This window comes from Bufo gargarizans, chromosome 2 (assembly GCF_014858855.1).
Source record: "Bufo gargarizans isolate SCDJY-AF-19 chromosome 2, ASM1485885v1, whole genome shotgun sequence".
Classification (NCBI taxonomy): Eukaryota; Metazoa; Chordata; class Amphibia; order Anura; family Bufonidae; genus Bufo; species Bufo gargarizans.
The window spans coordinates 519,847,583-519,874,231 of record NC_058081.1 but is presented as its reverse complement, the minus strand read 5'-3'; the positions used below and the strand labels follow the sequence as shown (position 1 = coordinate 519,874,231).

The 26,649-nt window shown below is 45.4% G+C and overlaps 1 protein-coding gene across 1 annotated transcript in view; it reads right to left on the bottom strand.

Annotated features, from left to right (window-relative positions):
* Window positions 1–26,649, bottom strand: part of ERC1 (ELKS/RAB6-interacting/CAST family member 1) — a 132,146-nt gene that overhangs the window by 77,563 nt on the left and 27,934 nt on the right. Inside the window, exons 3-7 of the mRNA XM_044277489.1 lie at window positions 10,487–10,903; window positions 8,034–8,108; window positions 7,452–7,607; window positions 2,868–2,960; window positions 1,152–1,319 (exon numbers count right to left, since the gene is read on the bottom strand). Coding sequence (XP_044133424.1) covers window positions 1,152–1,319; window positions 2,868–2,960; window positions 7,452–7,607; window positions 8,034–8,108; window positions 10,487–10,903 — 909 coding nt within the window. The remainder of the gene's footprint in view (window positions 1–1,151; window positions 1,320–2,867; window positions 2,961–7,451; window positions 7,608–8,033; window positions 8,109–10,486; window positions 10,904–26,649) is intronic.

Sequence of the window (26,649 nt, the reverse complement as noted above, 5' to 3'; positions counted from 1 at the left end):
CCGATCTTCCGGTCTGCGGCTCCGGAAAAAAAAAAAATAGAACATGTCCTATTCAAAAATAGGCAGTTCTATGGGTGTGCCGGCCAGGTGTACTGCGGATCCGCAATACACTACGGACGTGTGAATGGCCCCTAAAGGGGTATTTCGGTTATAGAAAGTTATCCCCTAAAACCATTTTAATAATTCTGCTGTCTGATTCCATCCAGCAAATTTAAATATGTCATGCTCCCTAAACCCACTCATCAAATTCAGTATGCTCTACCCACCAAACCCAATATCCATACCCTCTAAATCCAACTACCAAACCCAATGTCCATACCTTCTAGCTCCACCCATCACACCCAATGGCCATAAGCTCTAGCTCGATCCACCAAACCTTATGACCATACCCTCTGTAATGCTACTTTCACACTAGCGTTTTTACTGGATCCGGAAGGATTCAGCAAAAACGCTTCCGTTACTGATAATACAACCGTCTGCATCCGTTATAAACAGATCCGTTTGTATTATCTTTAACATAGCCAAGACGGGTCAGTCATGAACTCCATTGAAAGTCCATTGGAAACCGATCCGTTTTCTATTGTGTTCAGAGAAAACGGATCCGTCCCCATTGACTTGCATTGGGGGTCATGCCTGATCATCTTGCTCCACATCCCAGGACGGAAAGCAAAATACAACATGTTGCGGTTTGCTCTCCGGTCTGGGAACACAACTAAACGGAACAGAATGCATTTACGAGCATTCTGTTCTGTTCAGTTCAGTCCCCATTGACAATTAATAGGGACAAAATTGAGCGTTTTTTACGGTATTGAGCCTCTATGACTGATCTCAATACCGGAAAACTAAACCCAACAAATTCAAGTATTTTCCCCAATAACTCCATCATACCTGCCCTTTTATACCCACAGTGCCTACAATAGGCGCTCAATGATGCTTGACACCCTACTGAATAACCTGTCTAGCACCACTGACATGCACTCCAACCACCAAATAGGGCTTACTATATAATTGCACCCACTCATCTAAAAAGCTTATCAGCTGCCCTCTCCTACCCAACCCCAGCCACTTTTCCATGATTTACCTCTCGCATCCTTCACACAGATGGTGGTTATTGTGCAGCTAAACCCTCGGCCTATGACTCGCCCGCTCACCTCAGTCTGTAAGATAGCAGCCCGCTGTTCTTTGGCAGTCAGGGACTCCTTCAGGACCTCCACGTGCTGCTTGCTGTCAGAGAACTGGTTGGTGAGGGTCTCCAGCTTGGTCTGCAGGGCCAGCAGTTCTGTGTCCTTCCGGGAGAGCTCCTGCTTGACCTGTCCGATCTGCAGGAAAGAACAAACTGAACAAGTCTGAAGACAAGACATAGGCCATTGATGTCTGCGGTTCTTGATAGTAGACAGATGCCATAAAACCCAGACAAACATAAAACCAGGCCTAAACAGACGGCCCTCTGTAGGTGCAAAATATCCCCAGTAAATACACACCCTTAGGCTACTTTCACACGCGTTTGGTGCGGATCCGTCATGGACCTGCACAAACGAATCCGTTCAGATAATACAACCGCATGCATCCGTTCAGAATGAATCCGTTTGTATTATCTTTAACATAGCCATATTGTGTCAGTCAAAACAGATCCACCCCCATTGACTTACATTGTGTGTCAGGACGGATCAGTTTGGCTCAGTTTTGTCAGTCGGACACCAAAACGCTGCAAGCAGTGTTTTGGTGTCCGCCTCCAAAACGGAATGGAGGCTGAACGGAGGCAAACTAATGCATTCTGAGCTGATCCTTTTCCATTCAGAATGCATTAGGGCAAAACTGATCCATTTTGGACCTCTTCTGAAAGCCCTGAACGGATCTCACAAACGGAAACCAAAACACGAGTGTGAAAGTAGCCTTAAAGGGCATCAGTCAGCAGATTTGTACCTGTGACACTGGCTGACCTGTTACACGTGCGCTTGGCAGCTGAAGACATCTGTGCCGGTCCCCTGTGCATACTTTCCCGCTGAGAAGAATGATGTATTAATATATGTAAATGAGCCTCTTGGAGCAACCGGGTCGTTGCTGTTACACCTAGAGGCTCTGCTCTCTCTGAAACTGCTGCGCCCTCTGTGCTTTGATAGACAGGACCAGAGTGTGTAAATGTGATCTCACCTGCCTGGTCCTGTTAATCAAAGTGCAGAGGGTGCGGCAGTTGCAGAGAGAGCAGAGCCTCTAGGTGTAATGGCAACTCCCCCGCTGCTCCTAGAGGCTCATTTACATATATTTTGCAATGTGGGCACATATGAACATGGGACCAACACAGATGCCTTCAGCTGCCAAGCGCACATGTAACAGGTCAGCCAGTGTCATAGCTACAAATCTGCTGACAGATGCCCTTTAAAACATCCATATCTGAAACATAGTCATATCTGTAACCACAGGGGTGGTTATCCAGCTTTTCCAGGCCCCAGCTCCTGTTCCAATGCAGAACTAGGCAGACTTGTCATTCAGTAAAAGGACGCCCTGCAATGTGAGAGCTGTAATGGCGGCCATATTGGCTAGCTCCAGCTGGTTTATTCTGCAATACGGGAGCTAGGGATGCTTTGTCATTCCAAAATCTTTGAAAGCCGAGTGAATAAGTTACTGGAAGCTCTAATGGCAGCCAGTTGAGTGGTCAGATACAGATATGACTAAGATTTTGGCAACATATGTACCAGGGATTTCCTGACTTAAAGGGCCAGTGCCACAAGAAAAGCTAGTTCCAGTGTGAGTGTAGAGGTTAATGTGAGTGGCAGAGGCCCAAGAACCGTTGAGAGATGTGTTAGAGGCAGTGCAGACTGCCAGGAAGAGACAGGAAAGGCCAGCGGACAGACAACGGGGAGCCTTACGCCAGACAGCTCTGTCTGCAGAGCTGACACTCTTTTCCTCAGCTCCTCCGCCTGGCTCTCCTTTGAAGTCAGTTCCTCTTTCAGCTGCTCTACCTGTCAGGACATTGAGCAGAAACACAATACTCAGTAACATCACATGCAGCAGCTCAGTGGGTGGCGAACCCATGAGAGCACCCAATAAAAAGGGAAACTCCACCTGTAACCCAGCAGTCCTATTTAAATAAAGCTTAAAGTGCCTGTCCGTGGTTGTATTTTTTAATCTGTCGCTTCCTCTTCAGCAGTAGTACCTGTGGAGAAATATGTAGTCACCTGCTTCCCGCCGCTCAGTTCTATCTCCCTTGCTGTCTGAACAAGACGTCCAGTCCTCATCTTTCAACCTCCTGCACTGATGTGGTCACATGCTCTGCTGTAGCAAATGACTGGCCTCAGTAATGGCTTGTCCCCAAGCAGAAGGGGACGTCCATGCAGGAAGCTAACTGTCGGGGACTGGAAATCCAGTGAAGACAGACTAGTAGCCGGAACCAAGCAGCAGGACCAGGTGAGTATGGTTGTCCAGGTTCCAGATATTGAGGACATCCTCAGGATAGGTCATTAATATCAGACTGGTGAAGGTCCTGGAACACGAAGTACAGCTCTGTAGTGGTCGTGTTGGGTAACTGCAGCTCAGCTCCCACTGACCTAAATAACCTGCACTTTGAATAGAACAGGAAACGCAGCTTCTTTCAACGGGTCAGTTCCGATGCTGGAGGCTGGAGGGAGCAGCTGACTGTGGGAGTGTGGGGTGCAGGACCGTCACCAATTGGATATTCTGGCCTATCCTGAGGATGACTCATTAATAGCAGGTACCTGGGAAACCCCTTGAAAGTGCACATGAAAGGTAGTAGTCCCACCTGTAGGTTTAAAGTGTACCTAAACTTACTATAAAACTTAATTAAAATCTATTGTAAATGTGCTAAAAAAAATAAAAAATCTGCAGTGCCTTAAAAAAGTATTCCTACCCCTTGAATTTTTCCCACACTTTTTTTTACGTTACACCCACAAACCTTACTGTATTTTAGTGAGATTTTATGAGACCAGCACACAGTAGCAAGTATGTGTGAAGTGAAAAGAAAATGATACATGGCTTTCAAAATTTGTAATGAATAAAAATCTGGAAAGTTTGGCGTGCATTTGTGTTCAGTCAATGCTTTGTAGGACCTCCTTTCACTGCATTTATAGCTGCAAGTCTTTTGGGGTAGGTCTCTACCAGCTTTACACATTTAGAGGCTGAAATATTTGCTCATTCTTCTTTGCAAAATATCTCAAGCTCAGTCAGATTGGATGGAGAATGTCTGAACAGCAATTTTCAAGTCTTGCCACATATTCTCAATGGGATTTAGGTCTGGACTTTGACTGGGCCATTCTAACACATGAATATGCTTTGATCTAAACCATTCCATTGTAGCTCCTGCTGTATGTGTAGGGTTGTTCTCCTGCTGGAAGGCTGAACCTCTGCCCCAGTCTAAAGTCTTTTGCTGTCTCTACCGGGTTTTCCTTCAGGATTGTCCTGTATTTAGCACCATCCATCTTCTTATAAACTCTGACCAGCTTCCCTGTTCCTGCTAAAGAAAACCATCCCCACAGCATAATGCTGCCACCACCATGTTTCGTAGGGGGATGGTGTGCTCAGGGTGATGTACAGTGTTTACCGCCCCACATAACATTTTGCATTTATGCCAAAAAGTTCAACTTTCAACTTCTTCCACATGTTTGCTGTGTCCCCTATATGGCTTGTGGCAAACTACAAACGAGGCTTCTTATGGCTTTCCTTCAAAAATTACTTTCTTCTTGCCACTCTTCCATAAAGGGCAAATTTGTGGAGTACATGACTCCAAGTTGTCCTGTGGACAGATTCTCCCACCTGAGCTGTGGATCTCTGCAGCTCCTCCAGAGTGACCATAGGCCTCTTGGCTGCTTCTCAAATTAGTGTCCTCCTTGCCTAGGCTGTCAGTTTAGGTAGTAGGTTTGCAGTTGTGCCATACTCCTTCCATTTTCAGATGATGGATGTACACCATAAGATGTTCAGAGTTTGGGATATATATATATTTTTTTTTAATAACCTAACCCTGCTTTATGCTTCTCCACAACTTTATCCCTGACCTGTCTGGTGTGTTCCTTGGTTTTCATGATACCGTTTGATCACTAATGTTCTCTAACAAACCTCTGAGGCCTTCACAGAACAGCTGTAGTTATACTGAAAATAAATTACACAGGTGGACTCTATTTACTAATTGAGTGACTTCTGGAGGCAATCGGTCACACTGGAGTACGGATTCTCCTGGAGCCGCACTCAGCTGTACAGGCTGCAGCACACATTGCTCCTCCTGCCTGTAACCCTGCTGCCTTGCTAAAGACTGGCAAAGATAGCACGTTGCTGCTCTGCTAAAGCCGGACAGCCTATTTGAGCTCCTGCCCTATGCTTGCGCCGCTCTGCTAATGGCCGTTAGTAATGTGCAACCTCCAGCCTGTACAGCTCTCAGTGCGATTCCAGGGGAATCCACACTCCAGTACATCAGGAGTGTGCGAGAGTTCGGATTCCAAAGCCTTTTTCACAATAACCATACGGACTGGCTCAGGATGTGTTCACAGTGTGTTCAGTGAAACTCATAATATTTTGCAAACAAGTTCAGTCAGTTTTGTCTACATTTGCGTTCAGTATTTACGTTTTTTTCCGCCCAGGTGCAATCAGTTCTGAAGAGTTTTTCATGCGTGCGAAAAAAAACCTGAAAGTTTACAAACAACATCTCTTAGCAACCATCAGTGAAAAACGCATTGCATCTTGACTGCATCCGGATACAATGCGTTTTTCACTGAAGCCCCATTCACTTCTATGGGGCCAGGGCTGCGTGAAAAAACGCTGAATATAGGACATGCTGTGATTCTCACGCAACACAGAACTGATGTGTGAAAAAAAACTCTCATGTACATTGAAATGAATGGGTCAGGATTCAGTACAGGTGGTATGTGTTCACGCATCGCACCCGTGTGGGAAAACTCGCTCGTGTGAAAGGGGCCTGCACCTGAACTTGAGGGACCCATTTCCCTAGGGACAGTTAAAAATAAATAAATAAATAGGTAAGTATATTATAAAAATTCTTTCCAGCACATTTACAATAGGTTTTAATAAAGTTTAGTTGTAAGTTTAGGCATACTTTAAGTCTTTATGGACATACAAAGGACACTGTTCAAAGCAGATCTGTCCACTTAATGAACTACCCTATGAAAGTGACAACACACCAGCTTGTCGACCACTGCAGAGAGGTGTGAGGAGGAAGACGGGAGAACAGTCCACTCATGAATACAGTTAGACTGCGGCTGAGTTACATCCTGTATTATACTCCAGAGCTGTACTCCCTATTCTGCTGGTGGAGTCACTGTGTACATACATTACTTACCCTGTACTGATCCTGAATTATACGCCAGAGCTGTAATCCTTATTCTGCTGGTGGGGTCACTGTATACATACATTACTTACCCTGTACTGATCCTGAGTTACATCCTGTATTATACTCCAGAGCTGTACTCACTATTCTGCTGGTGGAGTCACTGTGTACATACATTACTTATCCTGTACTGATCCTGAGTTACATCCTGTATTATACTCCAGAGCTGTAGTCACTATTCTGCTGGTGCAGTCACGGTGTACATACATTACTTATCCTGTACTGATCCTGAGTTACATCCTGTATTATACTCCAGAGCTGTACTCACTATTCTGCTGGTGGAGTCACTGTGTACATACATTACTTATCCTGTACTGATCCTGAGTTACATCCTGTATTATACTCCAGAGCTGTAGTCACTATTCTGCTGGTGCAGTCACTGTGTACATACATTACATTACTTATCCTGTACTGATCCTGAGTTACATCCAGCATTATACTCCAGAGCTGTACTCCCTATTCTGCTGGTGGGGTCACTGTATACATACATTACTTATCTTGTACTGATCCTGAGTTACATCCTGTATTATACTCCAGAGCTGCACTCACAATTCTGCTGGTGGAGTCAAGGTGCACATACATTACTTGTACTGATGTTGAGTTACAGTATTGTAATTCACAGATGCACTCACTATTCTGCTAGTGGAGTCACTATATACATACACGACACTACATGTCCTGTACTCATCCTGGATCAGCTTGTATTATACTATTATACTCCAGAGCTACACTCATAGTTCTGCTGGTTAACAGTCAGCAATCTTGTAGAGATAACAGCTATCTTGAGTTCCTATAAGCTAGCACTTTTTTTTGTACATCAGATGGCTGTACAGTGCACAGAATAGAAATTACTAGGGTACATTTTGTGCACATGATGAACAATTTGCAGAATGCTGGGAGGTTTCAGCTCTGCAGAATAGAGAGTGCACCTCTGGAGTATAATTTGAATATGGAGTAAGTCGGGGCTCAAAATATCCACCCTGCCTCTTAAGGGGTCATTGATAAGATAATGACAGATTGGGTCCTGATGCTGATCTCTCAGGGGCCCCATCTGTATAGCTGTCCAGTATCTGTGCACATGATGGCACAAGTGTGTGCTTACCTTGTTCTTCATGAACTTTGAATGGCTGCGGTAGACCTCCATCTGCTTCATCTCCTCCTCCCGCTCCTCAGTGCTCAGAGCCCCGTTAGACTTCAGCATCTGGATCTCATCCTCCAGGTCTCGAAGGCCACGCTCCATGGAGGTGATTTTAGAGTCCTAAAAAACAACCAAGGTCATTTGGCTGTCCCCCTTCAACGAGTAAACCAGGTACTGTGGCCACCTATTCACCGAAGCCAAGGGGGCCCTTATAATGCAGTTTGGACTCCTTGGGAGCCCTGTTTTAGGAGATCCGATACAAATTGTCCTTATGGCTGGAGCTTGTGAGGGCATCTAGTAGATACAACTCCCCTTACTAGCTCAGTTTTAATGGAGCCGAAACTACATGGAGCTTTTAAGTGACGGAATGCCTTTAAGATCCAGCTTCAATCTCACAGACATTAGGGTCAACCTATGATTACACCAACCTCATTATGCCCCCTCTCATCCCCGATCTGTGCCCTCCCTCACTGCCAGGTGACAGACTAGTATCTATATATAGATCCTGCTCCTCTACTTCCACCTAAGGTGGTGGGGGTCTAATACCTTCATCTCGATGACGGTCTGCAGGGCTTTCGTCTTGGCAGAATCCGGAGCATTCTCAAAGCGGCGGTGGATTTCCTGCAAAAAAACAATAACACAGGTGAGACACCTGCCCCAGGGAGTAGCTCCCCCGCTACCTGCCCCCTAGAGACAGAAGCTGGCAGACACTGCACGACCATGGAACAGTTGCCAGGAGATGACGCAGCTCGCTTTCCCTTTGGGCGAGATTTGTCTGAGATCCGCTCAGCGGGTATTTAAGGTAACGGAAAGCATCTGGGGATCTCTATTAACCCGCTGTTGCCACCAAGCCCGCAATGCACGATCACGCCATGGGGCATCACACAGGCAACAGAAACACCTCATAATTGTTGCACACGATTTCTAATGGGAGGGACAGAACAATAATCACATCATGTATCATGGGAAACAAGCGGGTTCTAGCTAGCGGCTATGGCTAAAATCATGTGCATTAGTAGTGAAGAAGTAGGAATACCCCAGTACGGCTTCTCATCACGTGTAGATAATGAAACTTCCTCTAAGGGCCAACTTGCACAGCGTTTTCTTTTTCTGCCAAATTTTGGCATGGGGAGCCACGTTGAAATTCTGCCTTCCATTCTTTTCAAAGAGAGGCAGCACAGAAGATCGCAGAGCGGAGGTTTAAAGCCGCGATCGCCCCAAGAAGAGACATGTTCCTTCTTAGCACGGTTGCTCCTAGATCTTCAGCGCTGCCACCCATTGAAAAAAATGGGAGGCAAAAAGGACGCAACTGCTGGCAGAATTTCGGCACGGTTTTCCACGCCAAAATGGTGTCTAAAAACAAACTGTGTGATATGGGCCCTAATGTTGTTCCATTGGTTAATAATTAGACTTGCAGTTCCCATCCTGTCCACTAGATGGCAGCCTGACGTTAATGCACTGGCCCAGGGTAAGGGACAGCTGGGTCATAACACTGTAGTCTACATGATCTTCTAGACGTTCAGCAGTGGTTTACAGTCTTAGGGTGCATTCACACATGGCAGATTTTGTTGCAGAAAAAAAAAAATCTGCGACTGAAAATCTGTTCCTGCAACCCATGTTCAGGTTAATAAAACCGATTACAGCTACAGGGGACCATATTTTACACTGCAGCTGGATGGATGGGACAGGGTGCGAAGCCCAGTGGCCATATAACAGGTGAAGAGCATTTCCAGGGGCCAGGAAATCAAAATACATCTGCCTCTAGGAAAGCTGGGTGACATGCATCATCACTGCCATTAAATCTCCAAAGGTTCCCCTTTATCTGTCTAGTTATCCAGTGATGCATCCCTATATTCATACATAACTAAGCAGATTTGACATTCTGAGGTCTAGGAAAGTTTGGTGAATACTCCAGTAGAAGCAGTAACTGTGGTGTCTCAATTACATCTGTCCCTGGGAAAGTTGGGTGACAACGGACAACTTGCAGTTCAGCTCCTTCAAAGATCGTCAGTCACCAAGATTAACATACTGGTTCACATATTTTAGTGTCCAAATGCCCCCCCAGGACCCAGCCTGTATTCAGGAAAAACAAGGTGACCTCAATACACATCCATCTCAGCATCAGTGGTCACCCAACTTTCCCAGAGTCCTGAAAATCTGATCACATCTATGCACATCTGACTAGATAGCTCTACCGCCCAGAAATGTTGGGTGAGTGTCTGATGGAAGTTGTAATGGCAAATCACCCAGCTTTTCCAGAAACAGATACAATATGGATTTAAATGTATTTTTATTTTTTTTTAAGGGAAATGCTCCGCAATTTAGACTAGAATTTGTCTCAGCCACCAAAGAGTTAATACTGGGTGAGCGATGTAGTCGCCTCCTTCCCCTGTATGGCGGATAACCCGCAGTCCGGGCTCAGACCGCACCGTCTTCCCTGCAAAAAAACTATTTACAGCCACAGAACAAGAGCATTTAGCTGACACCCACGGGCGCCATGGCAACCGTCTCCGTGGAAACAGGAAAGTAGCCGTCTGTTTAAAGCACCCTGTGTGTGTGGAGCTGCGGAGAAACACGCTGGCGCATTAACAGTTACACTGCTGGGAGTATGACCTGGTTCCAATAAGTGGTAGATTCTTATATTCTAATCCCAACCAGAGCTGCATTCAAAATTGTGACAGCTACAACTGGTCACACTGCTGGGACTCAGGCCTGGTTCCAATGAAAGGCAAAAAAATAAAACATAAACATTCAAAAAACTTTACACTAGATTCTTATACTCCAATCCCAACTAGAGCTGCATTCAAAATTCTGCCAACTACAAATTCCACTGATTATAAAAGACCTTCCAGGTACTTGATGACTTAGTATATCAAGACCACCCACTGCTGTTGTGCACTGAAGGATGTGCAATGGATTATGGGACATTAGCAATACTTATAGGTTCTTTAAATGCAGCTTTAGATGTGACTGGAGGATACAAAGCCATTTGTAATGACCTCTCTTAGCATGTTAGTCTCCTTTTCCTTCTGATCCAGTAGACTCTCCAGGTGGTGGACATGCATCTCGGCCTCCGCCAACCTCCGTGTCCTCTCGTGGTCCTCGTCCATGACCTTTGAGGAGATCCCCTTACTCTGCAGCATCTCCAACAGTTTTTTGATAGACTCGTCCCTGGCATTCAGCGTTTGCTTCTGCGTCTCAATCCGCAATTCCATCTCCTCCAGCGTCTTGCGCAGAAGGAATAGCTCCTTGGCTTGGCGGTCGTGCTCCGCATGCAGGATGCGGAAGTTTTCCTCGGTTGGTTCGGAAGTGAAGACTTCTTTGGCGCGTCCCCCGCTGTCCTGCTGGAAGAGCTGGTTGAGGTCTCGCTGAATCCGGAGCTCATCCTGCATCGCCTGGATGGTCATTTGTAGATGCTGCACAACAAGAGAGAAAGAGGATACTCATAAATAAACTCTGGAATAGCATGCCAGAACTGCAGTGAAGACTGACATTATAGCAACAGAAGAAATAAAGCAGGGAGAATGTGGAAGGTAATGTGATGATCCCCATGAGCACGGTAATTGTTGCCAATAGGGGTTGACACCTGGCATCTGCTACCCACATAGGAGACCCATAAAACCAATACAACAGCTGTAGAGGGCACCAGATGGCAGCCATTTTGGCTCAGGCACAAGACAGTGACATTTCCAAAGTGCAGCACAGCAAATTAAACAGCTGAAGGCTCCGCCCACCGCGACGTGACAACTTTTCTCATGTCAAGCTGCCGCAGATGGCGATAACGTACGGCCTCGTATTTTAGAAGAGGCAATGACCTGCGACGCTCGTTTTCTTTGTGACACAACGCCATAACTCAGCGTCCATCGGGATTCTCCGCTCTACAATCACGTCTGAGACTATAAATCGCATGTTCCCAGCAGCTCATCCAGACTGCAGGACAATGCCTCCGCCCGGCCCCCCCTCCCCAACGCCAAGAGGGCAGATAAAGGGGGCTGCGAGATGAAATATCACAGATACGGACGGAATACACAATGTCCTCGCCGCACAGCGCACAGGTTCACTTGGGGTGAAGACTTAAGAGGGGAAACTGCAATGTCTCAAAAGAAGGCAGAAAGGCTGTCAATAAAAAATAATAAAAGTATGGAAGAGAATATACTATATTATACTCCAATCACATCCAAAGCTGCAATTATAAATCCGCTAAGAGGACAGTTTCACCGCTTCCCCTGCTGGTTCAGTGCTTGGTTTAGAGTAGAGCCAGCTGTGGGAGATGTAGACACTACAGCAGGACATTCCTGGAATGCAACACAACCAGGGACAATGCATTTCGAGGGTAGCTAAGCTGTAAGAGTGCTGTAACAGAAGCTGTCATACAGCATAATATCCATGCAGCTCTGGAAGGGACTAAAGTAGATAGGACTTAACTTAGGATCAGTACAAGGTAAGTGAAAATTCGAGGCAGAGGGTAGTGGGCTCAGTAACTGGTGAAAAGGGGTACTCTGATCTGGCTTTAATTGACACAAAGTCTAGAGAAGACCATCAGAAAAGCATCTGAAGCTCAGATGGCTGCAATAGCATTGCTCACCAGAGAGGGCAGCAGAGGGCTAGAAATGAGGCTCATTCAATCAGAAACGTGACAGACGCAAATTCTAAACACATGCACACCACTGTAGCGGTTTTATGGTCCACAAACTGCAAATGTGATTCAGGTGCGGTCCACATTTAGCTATTTTTTTGCGGATCCAATGACCAATGTGTGCGTGATCCACATTTTGCAGACATGTTCTATTTCCGCATCCATATGTCCGTTCTGAAAATAGATAGAACATGTCCTATACTTGGCTGCAAATGGGTCCACAAAAAAGGCGGATACAACACAGACGGTATCCCTATTCTGCAGATCTGCATCTGGTCGTGTGCATGATGCCAGCTCATCATATATCGATTCTGTTACCATGTCACTGCACAGTACAACTCTGCACTGGGCGCACTGCTCACTATCTTCTCTAAGGCCTCATTCACATGGCAGTATTCTGGTCAGTATTTTGTACCTGTATTTGTAATGGGTCTACAACACACAGGAGGTGCAAATCTCCTTTAGGTTACATGTACACAGCAATGGGATTTCACTGCATTTCCACACTAAATTGCCCGTGTTAGGACTCATGCGAATGATCACATCCGATCAGCATCCACAATTTTTGTAGACCCATTGATTTCAATGGGTCCACAGTCCGCATTTTGCAGACAAGTATCGGACATGTTCTATCATTTTGAACAAAATGCATACAGTAGGCCTGCACAATATAATCGCCAAAGCAATCGCAATTAATCGCCATATTGCAATCGCCAATTGGCCGACCCAAAAATGCTGCAATTATATTACAATATTTTTCGCTTCATAAGACAAACTTTTCCCCCCTCAAAAGTGGGGGGGGGGGGAAATTGCAGTGTGCCTTATAAAGCGATGGTTGACTTTTTAAGTGGTTGACACGGATGTATCGCCGGCCGCTATGCTGCACAGCGCGGCCGGCGATACATCAGTTACAGTATGGGGAGGGAGGAGGAGCTGGAGGCAAGTCGTTATTTTAATGAACAAATGTTCTTTTATTTATTCTATTTTATTTATCTGTTCTGTGCAGTGCTATTAAGAAAATAGCAAGTTTTGTATTTTGTACTTTTGCAGTAATGCAAATGTTATTTAATTTAGTAAAATATGTTTTATTTTGAAAAACACTGTGCATTTCACTTCTTGAGTTAAGCATAACTACATTTCTGCATTATCAGTAATTTGTGTGTGCTTTTTGCCTTGAAAATCCAAGCAAATAGACCTCTAGCACAATTCCCTTAAAATATTGCATCGCATACCGTTATCGCAATTTTTAGGGCCCTAATCGCAATCGCACAAAATTCCCATATCGTGCAGCCCTAGCATACAGATGCAGAAAGCACAGATTCAATTCAATTCTCAGTATCTGCTCTTATTCTGTATATATGGACACTGCACAGTACAACTTCTCTTGTCCTGTATACTGGGTGTAATTCTCAGTATCTGCTCTTATTCTGTATATATGGACACTGCACAGTACCACTTCTCTTGTCCTGTATACTGGGTGTAATTGTCAGTATCTGCTCTTATTCTGTATATATGGACACTGCACAGTACCACTTCTCTTGTCCTGTATACTGGGTGTAATTCTCAGTATCTGCTCTTATTCTGTATATATGGACACTGCACAGTACCACTTCTCCTGCCTGTATACTGGGTGTAATTCTCAGTATCTGCCCTTATTCTGTATATATGGACACTGCACAGTACCACGTCTCCTGTCCTGTATACTGGGTGTAATTCTCAGTATCTGCTCTTATTCTGCATATATGAACACTGCACAGTACTACTTCTCTTGTCCTGTATACTGGGTAGAATTCTCAGTACCTGCTCTTATTCTGTATATATGGACACTGCACAGTACCACTTCTCCTGTCCTGTATACTGGGTGTAATTCTCAGTACCTGCTCTTATTCTGTATATATGGACACTGCACAGTACCACTTCTCCTGTCCTGTATACTGGGTGTAATTCTCAGTATCTGCTCTTATTCTATATATATGGACACTGCACAGTACCACTTCTCTTGTCCTGTATACTGGGTGTAATTCTCAGTATCTGCTCTTATTCTGTATATATGGACACTGCACAGTACCACTTCTCCTGTCCTGTGTACTGGGTGTAACTCTCAGTAACTGCTACTATTCTGTATATATGGACACTGCACAGTACCACTTCTCCTGTCCTGTATACTGGGTGTAATTCTCAGTATCTGCTCTTATTCTGTATATATGGACACTGCACAGTACCACTTCTCTTGTCCTGTATACTGGGTGTAATTATCATTAACTGTTCTTATTCTGTATATATGGACACTGCACAGTACCACTTCTCCTGTCCTGTATACTGGGTGTAATTCTCAGTATCTGCTCTTATTCTGTATATATGGGCACTGCACAGTACCCCTTCTCTTGTCCTGTATACTGGGTGTAATTATGATTAACTGCTCTTATTCTGTATATATGGGCACTGCACAGTACCACTTCTCTTGTCCTGTATACTGGGTGTAATTCTCAGTATCTGCTCTTATTCTGTATATATGGACACTGCACAGTACCCCTTCTCCTGTCCTATATACTGGGTGTAATTCTCAGTATCTGCTCTTATTCTGTATATATGGACACTGCACAGTACCCCTTCTCCTGTCCTATATACTGGGTGTAATTCTCAGTATCTGCTCCTATTCTGTATGTATGGACACTGCACAGTACCACTTCTCTTGTCCTGTATATTGGGTGTAATTCTCAGTATCTGCTCTTATTCTGTATATATGGACATCGCACAGTACCACTTCTCTTGTCCTGTATACTGGGTGTAATTCTCAGTCTCTGCCCTTATTCTGTATATATGGACACTGCACAGTACCACTTATCTTGTCCTGTATACTGGCTGTAATTCTCGGTATCTGCTCTTATTCTGTATATATGGACACTTCACAGTACCCCTTCTCTTGTGCTGTATACTGGGTGTAATTATCATTAACTGCTCTTATTCTGTATACGTATATGGACACTGCACAGTACCACTTCTCCTGTCCTGTATACTGGGTGTAATTCTCGGTACACTTTGGCCATAAAGGGACTCATCAGATTCAGACTTCATCACTATACTAGATAAAGGTCTATTCTCTGCAGTGATTTTATAAATGAACCCCTTCAATGCCACAGACGCGCGCACACAATAATAACAAAGGGGGTTGTGGGTAACAAGGCCTGTTCCTTTAACACACCTGCAGGGGTTAATGGCAGCACGGGCAGGATGGCACAGTGCCATAATCTAAAAGAAGAGACACTGATGAGGACGGTCACAGCTGGAACACCATTGTGCGTTTATGTGAGGCCATTATTACTACAATTAGAAGCTGCTCATAGAAAAAAAACTGACTCATCCCAGGAAAGGCAATGGACTATAGAGACCCTCCTTCCGAGTACTCCACACCCCCCAATCCGAATCCTCCCCCCTCTTCCATGGCTGGTGGAATGGCAAGAATGTCAGCTCCAACCACCGGCTGGAAAAATTCCTCAGTCTGTATATATATACAGCTGGGAGGCAGCAATACCTGAGCAGCTGGACGCCAGCGGGAAGAGAGTTAAATAACCCCCCCATTAACCCTCTAGATCAGTGATGGCAAACCTTTTAAAGGCCGAGTGCCCAAACTGCAACCCAAAAGCCACTTATTTATTGCAAAGTGCAAACAAAGCAATTTAACCTGAATACTGCGGTCCAATATAGTATATCCTCTATGTACTTTATTATTTAGCTATAATAGCCTGCCTACATTCAGTGCGCTGCCTGTGCTGTTCATAGTGCGCCTGCGCTGATGAATGGCAGAAAAAGTCTAAGGCATATTGTACACCATAGACTTTTTCCAGAGTGCGGGTGCCCACAGAGAGGGCTCTGGGTGCCGCCTCTGGCACCCGTGCCATAGGTTCGCCATCACTGCTCTAGATCCACCCTTGAAGGGCAGTAGCTTATATAGAGCTGCCATGGCAAATCTACTTATTGTCCACTGATACAGTCCATGGTTTGCTATTCAGAAGCCTGGGAAAGCTGAATCAATGGTGGACATATAGATTAAAGCTAGGTCTACACGACGACATTTGTCACGCGACAATTTTTATAATGATAGTCTATGGTGTCGCACTGCGACATGCTGCGACTGTCGCAAAAAATCCATTCAAAATGGATTTTTCTGCGACTGTCGCGTCGCAGTATGTCGCAGTGCGACACCATAGACTACCAATATAAAAAATGTCGCGCGACACATTTTGCAGTGTAGACCTAGCCTAAGAGGGGGAAAAAGTATCACATAGAGCAGTGGCTCCCGCTACACTGTCAGGACATGCTGGGAGTTGTAGTATGAAAACGGCAGAGCAGGTAGGCTGTGCTGGTTTCTTTTATGGCTATGCATTCAATGAATTATACCATGGAAGTCCATTCAACGGTAAAAGGATGTCTTGTCTTTCAGGGAAGGGGCGACAGCTCCGGGGAGACGATGAACGTTCTGTGGACTTACGATTAATGACTGCAAAGAGTCGCTGCGCAAATCTCTATCTGATTGCCTGATCGGCAGCATCATGGCACATGTGCCATGAGACACATCAAGAGCACGCCAAATGTACACGTCTCAGCACTGATGTACAGGAGCCCATTTGTCACCCAGCTTTCCTAGAAACAAGAGGAAAGGCCAACTGAATTCTGCCTTCACAGATACCAAGGGGTTGACACTCAGCTTTCCTGGAGACCAGAAGAGCAAATCTGCCTAAACATACAGCAAGGACAGCGCGGCTGATGCATCACTGATGTCCTGAGGCTGGAGGTGGATTTGCTATTAAGGATACTAAGAATTGAGTAGTGAAGGGCACATTCATAGTGACCCAGCTTTCCTAGAAACTGATATAGATAAAAAAAAACGGTTTTCCCAGACCTTTTGACAGGGGACAGACGAGCTCCTATATGGAAAAGCTCCTTTAAGAGGTTCATCGTGTTGCTGCTCATCAGTCCACTACCTGTTACTCCATAATACATCCGGCCCTAGATGCACAGGGGAATTTACTGATGCATCCTCAATGGCCACCAGGGTGACCTTCAGCGGATGGAAGAGGCCATGAAGAGCTGTCCCTTTAATATGGGAGGAACGTGGCACAGTATAGCTTATATCTTCTCCTCCCCCCCCCCCCCCCCCTTCACGCTGCAATCTGCTTCTTGCAGCATCCGCAGGCCCCCATTTCTGTGCCAAGACGTTTCACCAGGTGATAAGGAAGACCCCAAGGAGATGTCTGTGCTAAACATTCGGCAACTTTCTATACGTATTGTCTTTAAATTCTTCTTCCACTGCTAGTGGTCAGTGAATGGGAGCATTCTTGCTGAAAACTTGTCTTGACTTCTCATGGCTGAAGGTTCGTTACACTGTATAAACCCTCAGCTGTGATAAGTATTTGATCAAGAATGGTTTCTATCCTCCGAATGCAAATAAGATTACTATTTACTGACAGCAAGCTGAGATCCTGAAAGCAGATTAGAAGGATGTAAAACTTTCCATTAAGCAATAATTAATCTTCACTTATATGAAAAGCCCCCCCCCCCCCCCCCCCCACTTTCAGAGGATGGCCACAAGGGGGCGGAAACTCCGCAAGAGAATTTACACTGCGGATTTTACCATCATTCTTCAGCAGCAATTCTGATGCCGTGGATTTAACCTTCTGCAGTGAATATCTATTTTCACACCGGAAAAATATGTAGCAGAAATCCGCACAGAAAAACTTGCTATATGAACGAGCTCTTAAAATTTCGTCAACTTTACCTGCAGATTTACCACATACAAATTAGCGGTGGCAAAACCACCGACCAGCGTGGACATCCTATAAAAGGTCCATTGACACGTCCGTGTGTGTTTTGCGAACCACACATCGCCGGCACTTTCATAGAAAATGCCTTTTCTTGTCCGCAATTTTTTGCGGAACGGAAGTGAGGATCCGGACAGCACATTCCGGCACCATTGAAAATATATGGGTCCGCACCTGTTCCGCAAAATTGCGGAATGGATGCAGACCCATTTTGCGGACGTGTGAATGGACCCTAAAAGGGTTGCACAGAATTAGAAAACAGCGCCACGCCTGTCCACAGGTTGTGTGTGGTACTGCAGCTGAAGTGAATGGGGTTGAGCTGCAATACAACACACAACCTGTGGACAGGCGTGGTGCTGTTTTTTGGAAGAAAGCAGTCATGTTTTCCTGATTGAAAACCCGTTTAATGGCGGACTACGGGATTAGGCTGCAGAAGAATAAAGTGAGAGTTACAGTGACCACTGCCCTCATCATCCTCACACTGGACGCACTCTTGTAGCAGCGTCCCTCCGCGCTACTTGTCAGCAGATCTCTCAGTACATTAGGCCTGAAGATGTTGCAATCAGAAGCTTTGCAGCGTCAGGCTGACACTTGGCACTCAGCAGAGATGCCTGGGGCGGACATGAGTAAGACCCTGCACAGACACGGTACGCTGCTTTGTGGTGAATCACAGGCCATGTGTCTAATCCACAGAAACAACGACTGATCGTCTACGACAGCTAAGCCCCGACCGCCTGCTCACAAGCCGCTAGGAGCTTCCCAAAATATGAGGCGTGACTCCTGACCTCCCGTTATTAAAGAGGACTTCCACTTGTGACACTTCCACTTATAGTCTATGGAGCCTCTTTAAGGCTTTGTTCACATTTCCGTGTCAGTGTCACGTGAAAAAAAAAGCGTACGCATTTCATCCGTGAAGAATTAGTGTGTCACCCGTAATTCACGGAAGTTGCTCAGCTGAAAATTAACTTCCAAAGAATCTCCTATTAGTCTTCAGTGAAAAACGGACGCAGCACGGACATAACACGGATACCATGCGTGTTGGGTCAGTGATTTTCACGGACCCATAGACTTCAATCGGGGTTCTTGGCCTGCATCATGGATCCCCGTGAATTTTTTACAGAACCACGGTCCGTAAAAAAATACTGAAATGTGAACAGACACATTTAAATCAATGGGTAGGTGTGCTGTCCGCAGAAAATGCAGACAGCACATGTCAGTGAAAAACAGAAATGTGAACAAGGCCTAATACATAAAGATAGGACACAGCAAAAGTGTCCTATCCGAAGAGTGGGGGCATTTTTTTTATCACATGATTCTCTCAGCAAAGTTTAATTTTCATGACAAATAGGTTACAGGTTGAAGAATACTGTTTAAAGAGAACCTGTCACCAGGATTTTGGGTATAGAGCTGAGGACATGGGTTGCTAGATGGCCGCTAGCACATCCGCAATACCCAGTCCCCATAGCTCTGTGTGCTTTTATTGTGTAAAAAAAAAAAAAAGATTTGATACATATGGAAATTAACCTGAGATGAGTCCGGTCCCTGACTCATCTCAGGTTAATTTGCATATGTATAAATTATTTTTATTTTTTTTTACACAATAAAAGCACACAGAGCTATGGGGACTGGGTATTGCGGATGTGCTAACGGCCATCTAGCAACCCATGTCCTCAGCTCTATACACAAAATCCTGGTGACAGGTTCCCTTTAAACAGTATTCTTCAACCTGTAACCAATTTGTCATGAAAATTAAACTTTGCTGAGAGAATCACGTGATAAAAAAAAAATCATGTGATAACAAAAAAAATGCCCCCACTCTTCGGATAGGACACTTTTGCTGTGTCCTATCTTCATGTATTAGGCCTTGTTCACATTTCTGTTTTTCACCGAGATGTGCTGTCTGCGTTTTCTGCGGACAGCACACCTACCCATTGATTTAAATGTGTCTTCACATTTCAGTATTTTTTTTACTGACCGTGGTTCCGTAAAAAATTCACAGGGACACGCACTACTCTGATCCGCAATGAAAACCAAGAACCCTGATTGATCTATGGGTCTGTGAAAATCACTGACCCAACACGGATGGCATCCGTGTTATGTCCGTGCTGCGTTAGTTTTTCACTGAAGATTAATAGGAGATTTTTTGGAAGTTAATTTTCAGCTGAGCAACTTCCGTGAATTATGGATGACACACTGATTCTTCACGGACATTTTCACGGATGAAACACGTACACTTTTTTTTCACGTGACACTGATACGGAAATGTGAACAAAGCCTTAAAGAGGACGTTTCATAGGTCCAGACATTATGAAATAAGTAGCAGGTTATGTAGGGCATAGAGCAGGGCTAGCAACCCATATCCTCTACTCTATACACAAAATCTCAGTGACAGGTTCCCTTTAAGAAAAATATTCACACTTATACAATGGACAAGTAGGTAGTCACAGCCCCTCCCCCTTAACCGGCTCACGACCGCCGTACGCAGGATTGCGTCTTCGCGGCGGTCGTGTTGTTCTGGGTGGACGCGCCGGTGCGTCCTCTCGCGAGACGCGAGATTTCGGGGAAAGCCGGCCCGCGCATGCGCATCGCGGGCCGGCAAAATTCAAAGGACAAGTTCGTCATCAACCTGCCAGCCAATGATCGTAGCTGGCAGGTTGATGATTTTCAAAAAAAAAAAACGAATCAGCAGCCAGATACCACATCATATTAGTAAATATGATGTGGTTATATGGCTGCTGTGCTCCTCTGCTCCTTTTGGTCGGTTGGTTCCAGCAGAGGAGCACACATCACTGAGTACCCACCAACACCACATACTAGCCCCAGATCACCTCCCAGCACCCAATTAACCCTTTGATCACCCCTTCTTGCCCCTGTCAATCACTAGTGAAAAGGAAAGAAGTGATCAGTGCAAACTGTCACTCTTTTTTTTCACTGGTATTGACCGTTAGGTTTTAGGTATAGTTTAGGCCCCTTGGTTAGGTAGTTTAGGGATCAGTTAGCGCCCAGCCCACCGCACCGCAGTCCCTTATTCGCTGATTAGCGTATCGCTAATCAGCATTTGTACTTTTATAGTATCGAAGTGATCAAAACTGATCACGGTCAGATCTATAATAGTATTAGTGTCACTTTAGTTCGCCCTCCATCCAAAACGCAGTGTTTGCCCGATCAGGCCTGATAGGTCGCCCACACGTGCGTTCACCCACGCCCGCCCCACCGCAGTGACAAAAAAATATATTTTTTTTGATCACCGCACATTCACTTTACACGCACTGCGGCGATAAAAAAAATCAGTTTTGATATTTTTTTAATCAACCGCAGCGGCCTCCGGTACTTCGCTAGCCTCCCCTTTGTAAGACAGGCTTGCTTTTATTTCTTGGGTAGTCTCAGGGAATACCCCTAAATTTAGTTGCCCAAATGTCAAACAGGGGGTATTCTTCTGAAGAGGGCTACAGGCTTCTGACCCAGTCGGATGAGGAATGGGAACCCTCATCTGACGAATCTAGCGGGTCAGAATACGAACCTGTAGAAAGCAGTGGCTCTCTGACCCAAAGTTCGGACGAGGAGGCTGAGGTCCCTGATAGCACCAGGCGTACCCGGCCCCGTGTCACTAGACCGCAGGTTGCGCAGGATCCGCTTCAAGAGCAGCAGAGTGGGGCTGGTGCTGTCGGATTACGTGGTGAGGCATACACCAGCAGCGCAGCCCTTCCTGGACCTAGTACCAGCACTGCCGTACAACCTGGTGAAGTGGCGAGCACCAGAAGGGCAGTTGAAGCTGGTACGGTGGCACGAGCAGTAGTGACCCCGTCGCAGCCACCGCAAAGACTTGCCCGTAGAGCCCCTAGAATTCCTGAGGTGCTGGCAAACCCTGATTGGCAGTCCCCAACTTCAGCCGCACCTGTAGTTTTCCCTTTCACTGCCCAGTCTGGAGTTCGGGTTGAGACAGCTCAGATCGGTTCGGCCCTGGGATTTTTTGAGCTGTTCTTGACTGCGGAGCTCTTGGACTTAGTCGTGGCCGAAACAAATCGGTATGCCACACAATTTATATCCGCCAACCCGGGAAGCTCTTATGCCCAGTCTTTCCGGTGGAAACCAGTCCAAGTTTCCGAAATTAAAACTTTTCTGGGCCTCCTCCTCAACATGGGTCTAACTAAAAAGCATGAATTGTGGTCATATTGGTGCACGAACCCAATTCATCACATGCCCATGTTCTCTGCTGCTATGTCCAGGACACGATTTGAGACCATCCTGCGTTTCCTGCACTTTAGTGATAACAGCACCTCCCGTCCCAGAGGCCACCCTGCTTTTGACCGGCTCCACAAAATTCGGCCCCTCATAGACCATTTCAACCTGAAATTTGCAGATTTGTATACCCCTGAGCAAAACATCTGCGTAGACGAGTCCCTGATACATTTTACCGGGCGCCTTGGCTTCAAACAATACATCCCAAGCAAGCGCGCCCGGTATGGGGTCAAATTGTATAAGCTCTGTGAAAGGGCCACAGGCTATACCAGGAGGTTCCGTGGCCCCATCCACCAGTGTAGTTAGCCGTCTACACGAGCGACATTTCCCCAGTGTCGTTCCTGGTACCTCAAACCGACCGCCACCCCGAAAAAAATGTCGTGTCTGTAGCAGGAGTGGAATAAGGCGTGACACCCGCTATTTCTGTCCTGACCACCCTGCCCTATGCTTTGGAGAGTGTTTCCGGAAGTACCACACACAGGTACACCTAGCATAGGGATCATCTCACCAGGACAGGCACACAGGGCTATTAGGGCCCATTCACTCACAGCTGCTGCAAACCTCTCCTTTCACCTGGGACAAAGTGCATAACGCACTTCACCACATCTTTGGGCGATTTGCGCTTTGCACATAGACCCATGGGGAAGGAGAGGTTTGTTCTATAAAGGTAAAAAAAAAAAAAAAAAAAAAAAAAAAAAAAAAAAACACCAGTAAGCAAAAAGGTTAATGTTTAGTTAAAAAAGTTAAAGTTTACATGTTCTGTTCCAAAGTTAATAAAATTATTGCGTTGCGGCCTGGTTTTTTCGCTTTTTTTTTACCTTCCAGGTGGACCAACCGATCGACTAGCTGCAGCACTGATGTGCATTCTGACAGAAGCATTGCGCTGCTGTCAGATTACACGCAAGTCGGTGTATGCGGCGCTGCAAGACGAGATTTCTACTCTGCAGTAACAGATACGTTTGCCAAGGTATACGAGCTGAGGAGGAGGCGGCGTTCCTATGCTTTGGCAAACACTTTGTATGTAAAAAAAATAAATAATCCCGGCAATGATTTATTCATCCACATCGATTGATGTGAATGGAGAAATCTGGTTTGCCAGGGCATACGAGCTAAGTGGGTATGGATGTTGGGCGGAGCTCCTATGTCCTGGCAGACGCCTTTCCCCTCCTTCTTTTTTTTTTTTTTTGGGCAGATTGATCGATGCGAATGAAGAAATGTGTGCCGTTCATTTTTTTCTTTCAGCCCAGAGGCTGAACGGAAAAAAAAAAATCTCATTAGGCTGCTTTCACACTAGCGTTCGGGTGTCCGCTCGTGAGCTCCGTTTGAAGGGGCTCACGAGCGGACCCGAACGCAGCCGTCCAGCCCTGATGCAGTCTGAATGGAGCTGATCCGCTCAGACTGCATCAGTCTGGCGGCGTTCAGCCTCCGCTCCGCTCGCCTCCGCACGGACAGGCGGACAGCTGAACGCTGCTTGCAGCGTTCGGGTGTCCGCCTGGCCGTGCGGAGGCGTGCGGATCCGTCCAGACTTACAATGTAAGTCAATGGGGACGGATCCGTTTGAAGATGCCACAATGTGGCTCAATCTTCAAGCGGATCCGTCCCCCATTGACTTTACATTGAAAGTCTGGACGGATCCGTCCCAGGCTATTTTCACACTTAGCTTTTTTTTGCTAATATAATGCAGACGGATCCGTTCTGAACGGAGCCTCCGTCAGCATTATTATGAGCGGATCCGTTCAGAACGGATCCGCCCGAACGCTAGTGTGAAAGTAGGCTTACCTGTATGCTCAATATAAGGAGAATAGCAGAAACTCCTAATGCTGGCCATACATGTAATGATTGCGGAGACCCTCAAATGCCAGGGCAGTACAAACACCCCACAACTGACCCCATTTTGGAAAGAAGACACCCCAAGGTATTCGCTGAGGGGCATATTGAGTCCATGAAAGATTTAAATTTTTGTCCTAAGTTGGCAGAAAGTGAGACTTTGTGAGAAAAAAATAAATAAAAAAAATCAATTTCCGCTAACTTATGCCAAAAAAATACATTTCTATGAACTCGCCATGCCCCTCATTGAATACCTTGGGGTGTCTTCTTTCCAAAGTGGGGTCACATGTGGGGTATTTATACTGCCCTGACTTTTTAGGGGCCCTAAAGCGCGAGAAGAAGTCTGGGATCCAAATGTCTAAAAATGCCCTCCTAAAAGAAATTTGGGCACTTTTGCAGCCTAGATGCGCAAAAGTGTCACACATCTGGTATCACCGTACTCAGGAGAAGCTGGGGAATGTGTTTTGGGGTGTCATTTTACATATACCCATGCTGGGTGAGATAAATATCTTGGTCAAATGCCAACTTTGTATAAAAAAAAAAATGGGAAAAGTTGTCTTTTGCCAAGATATTTCTCTCACCCAGCATGGGTATATGTAAAATGACACCCCAAAACACGTTCCCCAACTTCTCCTGAGTACAGCGATACCAGATGTGTGACACTTTTTTGCAGCCAAGGTGGGCAAATGGGCACATATTCCAAAGTGCACCTTTCGGATTTCGCAGGCCATTTTTTACACATTTTGATTGCAAAGTTCTTCTCACACATTTGGGCCCCTAAATTGCCAGGGCAGTATAACTACGCCACAAGTGACCCCATTTTGGAAAGAAGACACCCCAAGGTATTCCGTGAGGGGCATGGCGAGTTCCTAGAATTTTTTGTCGCAAGTTAGTGGAATATAAGACTTTGAAAGGAAAAATAAAAAATAAAAAAATAAAAATCATCATTTTCCGCTAACTTGTGACAAAAAATAAAAAGTTCTATGAACTCACTATGCCCATCAGCAAATACCTTAGGGTGTCTACTTTCCGAAATGGGGTCATTTGTGGGGTTTTTCTACTGTTTGGGCATTGTAGAACCTCAGGAATCATGACCGGTGCTCAGAAAGTCAGAGCCGTTTCAAAAAGCGGAAATTCACATTTTTGTACCAGTGTGTAAACGCTATAACTTTTACCCAAACCATTTTTTTTTTTGCCCAAACATTTTTTTTTTCATCAAAGACATGTAGAACAATAAATTTGGCGAAAAATGTATATATGGATGTTGTTTTTTTTGCAAAATTTTACAGCTGAAAGTGAAATCGTTACATTTTGATTAATAACAAAAAAAGTAAAAATGCCAGCAGCAATGAAATACCACCAAATGAAAGCTCTATTAGTGAGAAGAAAAGGAGGTAAAATTCATTTGGGTGGTAAGTTGCATGACCGAGCGATAAACAGTGAAAGTAGTGTAGTGCAGAAGTGTAAAAAGTGGCCTGGTCATGAAGGGGGTTTTAGCTAGCGGGGTTGAAGTGGTTAAAGGGGTTTTCCAGAACAAAACAAAAAAAAGGTATTTTTTTTACCAAGCAATACCAGACACACACCCTATAACCCCCCCCCCCCCCCCCCCCCAAGAAAGCCTGTAGAACATCACATGAGACGTTCAGCAAGAACCAAAACAAAATGGGGTAGATTTATCATAGCCCACGTTTTACGCCGGTCTATAAAATTCCCTCGCCATATATTAGGCCTCTTGCAGTCCTCGTCATATTAGGTGCATCCCCCAGCAGTCCGTATGCCTAACTAGAAATCTACCGTGACTTGGGACTGCCGTAGATTTCAGTCTTCATTTACGACTTTTTAGTCCAGAAAAGTGGCGCGGGGGCATGATACATTACCCCCAGAGTGAGTTGTCTCTGCAGGCAAAAAATCTTTACAGCGACGGTGTGGAAACAGAAGCGTAAGGAATTGTAGTCGCACTGCCTTCTGGGTAATAGGGACAGAGGACATGTTTGACTGTAATGAGATCTGAGCTGGACAGTTATAGTCCGTACATTCCCTGCCCATGGGGGGGGGAAAGACGTGATCGCGAGTTATGTAAACGGACGTCTATTGCCGCACCTTCGAGGCACACAAGAAAGAAAAAACACCCTCTATACTGTATATTCCAACAGAGCGTGAAATTTAAAGGGCTTCTCCAGCACAATATTAATAATGTTTATTGCTGTCAGTGAAGAGGAGGAAAATGAGTGCATGAGCCCTTAGACAGATACTACTAGGATAAAAATTAGTTTCCATAGCATCTTCTAGCTACAATCCATGAAAACCATGGAACAAACACGGATGGCGTCCGTGTGGTGTCCATGGTTTTCACAGATCCATAAACTATAGTGTGCAAGGGATCCGTAAACACAGATGGCATAGGGCATGACTCCATGGTGTCACCATAGACCCACAATCCGTGGAAAACCACTGATGTGTGAATACACCCATTAAAGACAATGGATACGATCTATGGAGAACACGAACAGCGCACATACGCGACGTGTAAAAGAGGCCTTACTTTGTGCACCATCCCAGTACGAGCCGACACCCAGCTTTCTAAGGCTCCTGAACTGCAAATGAATATACACTCGAACGGCCCCTACACACACACAAATAT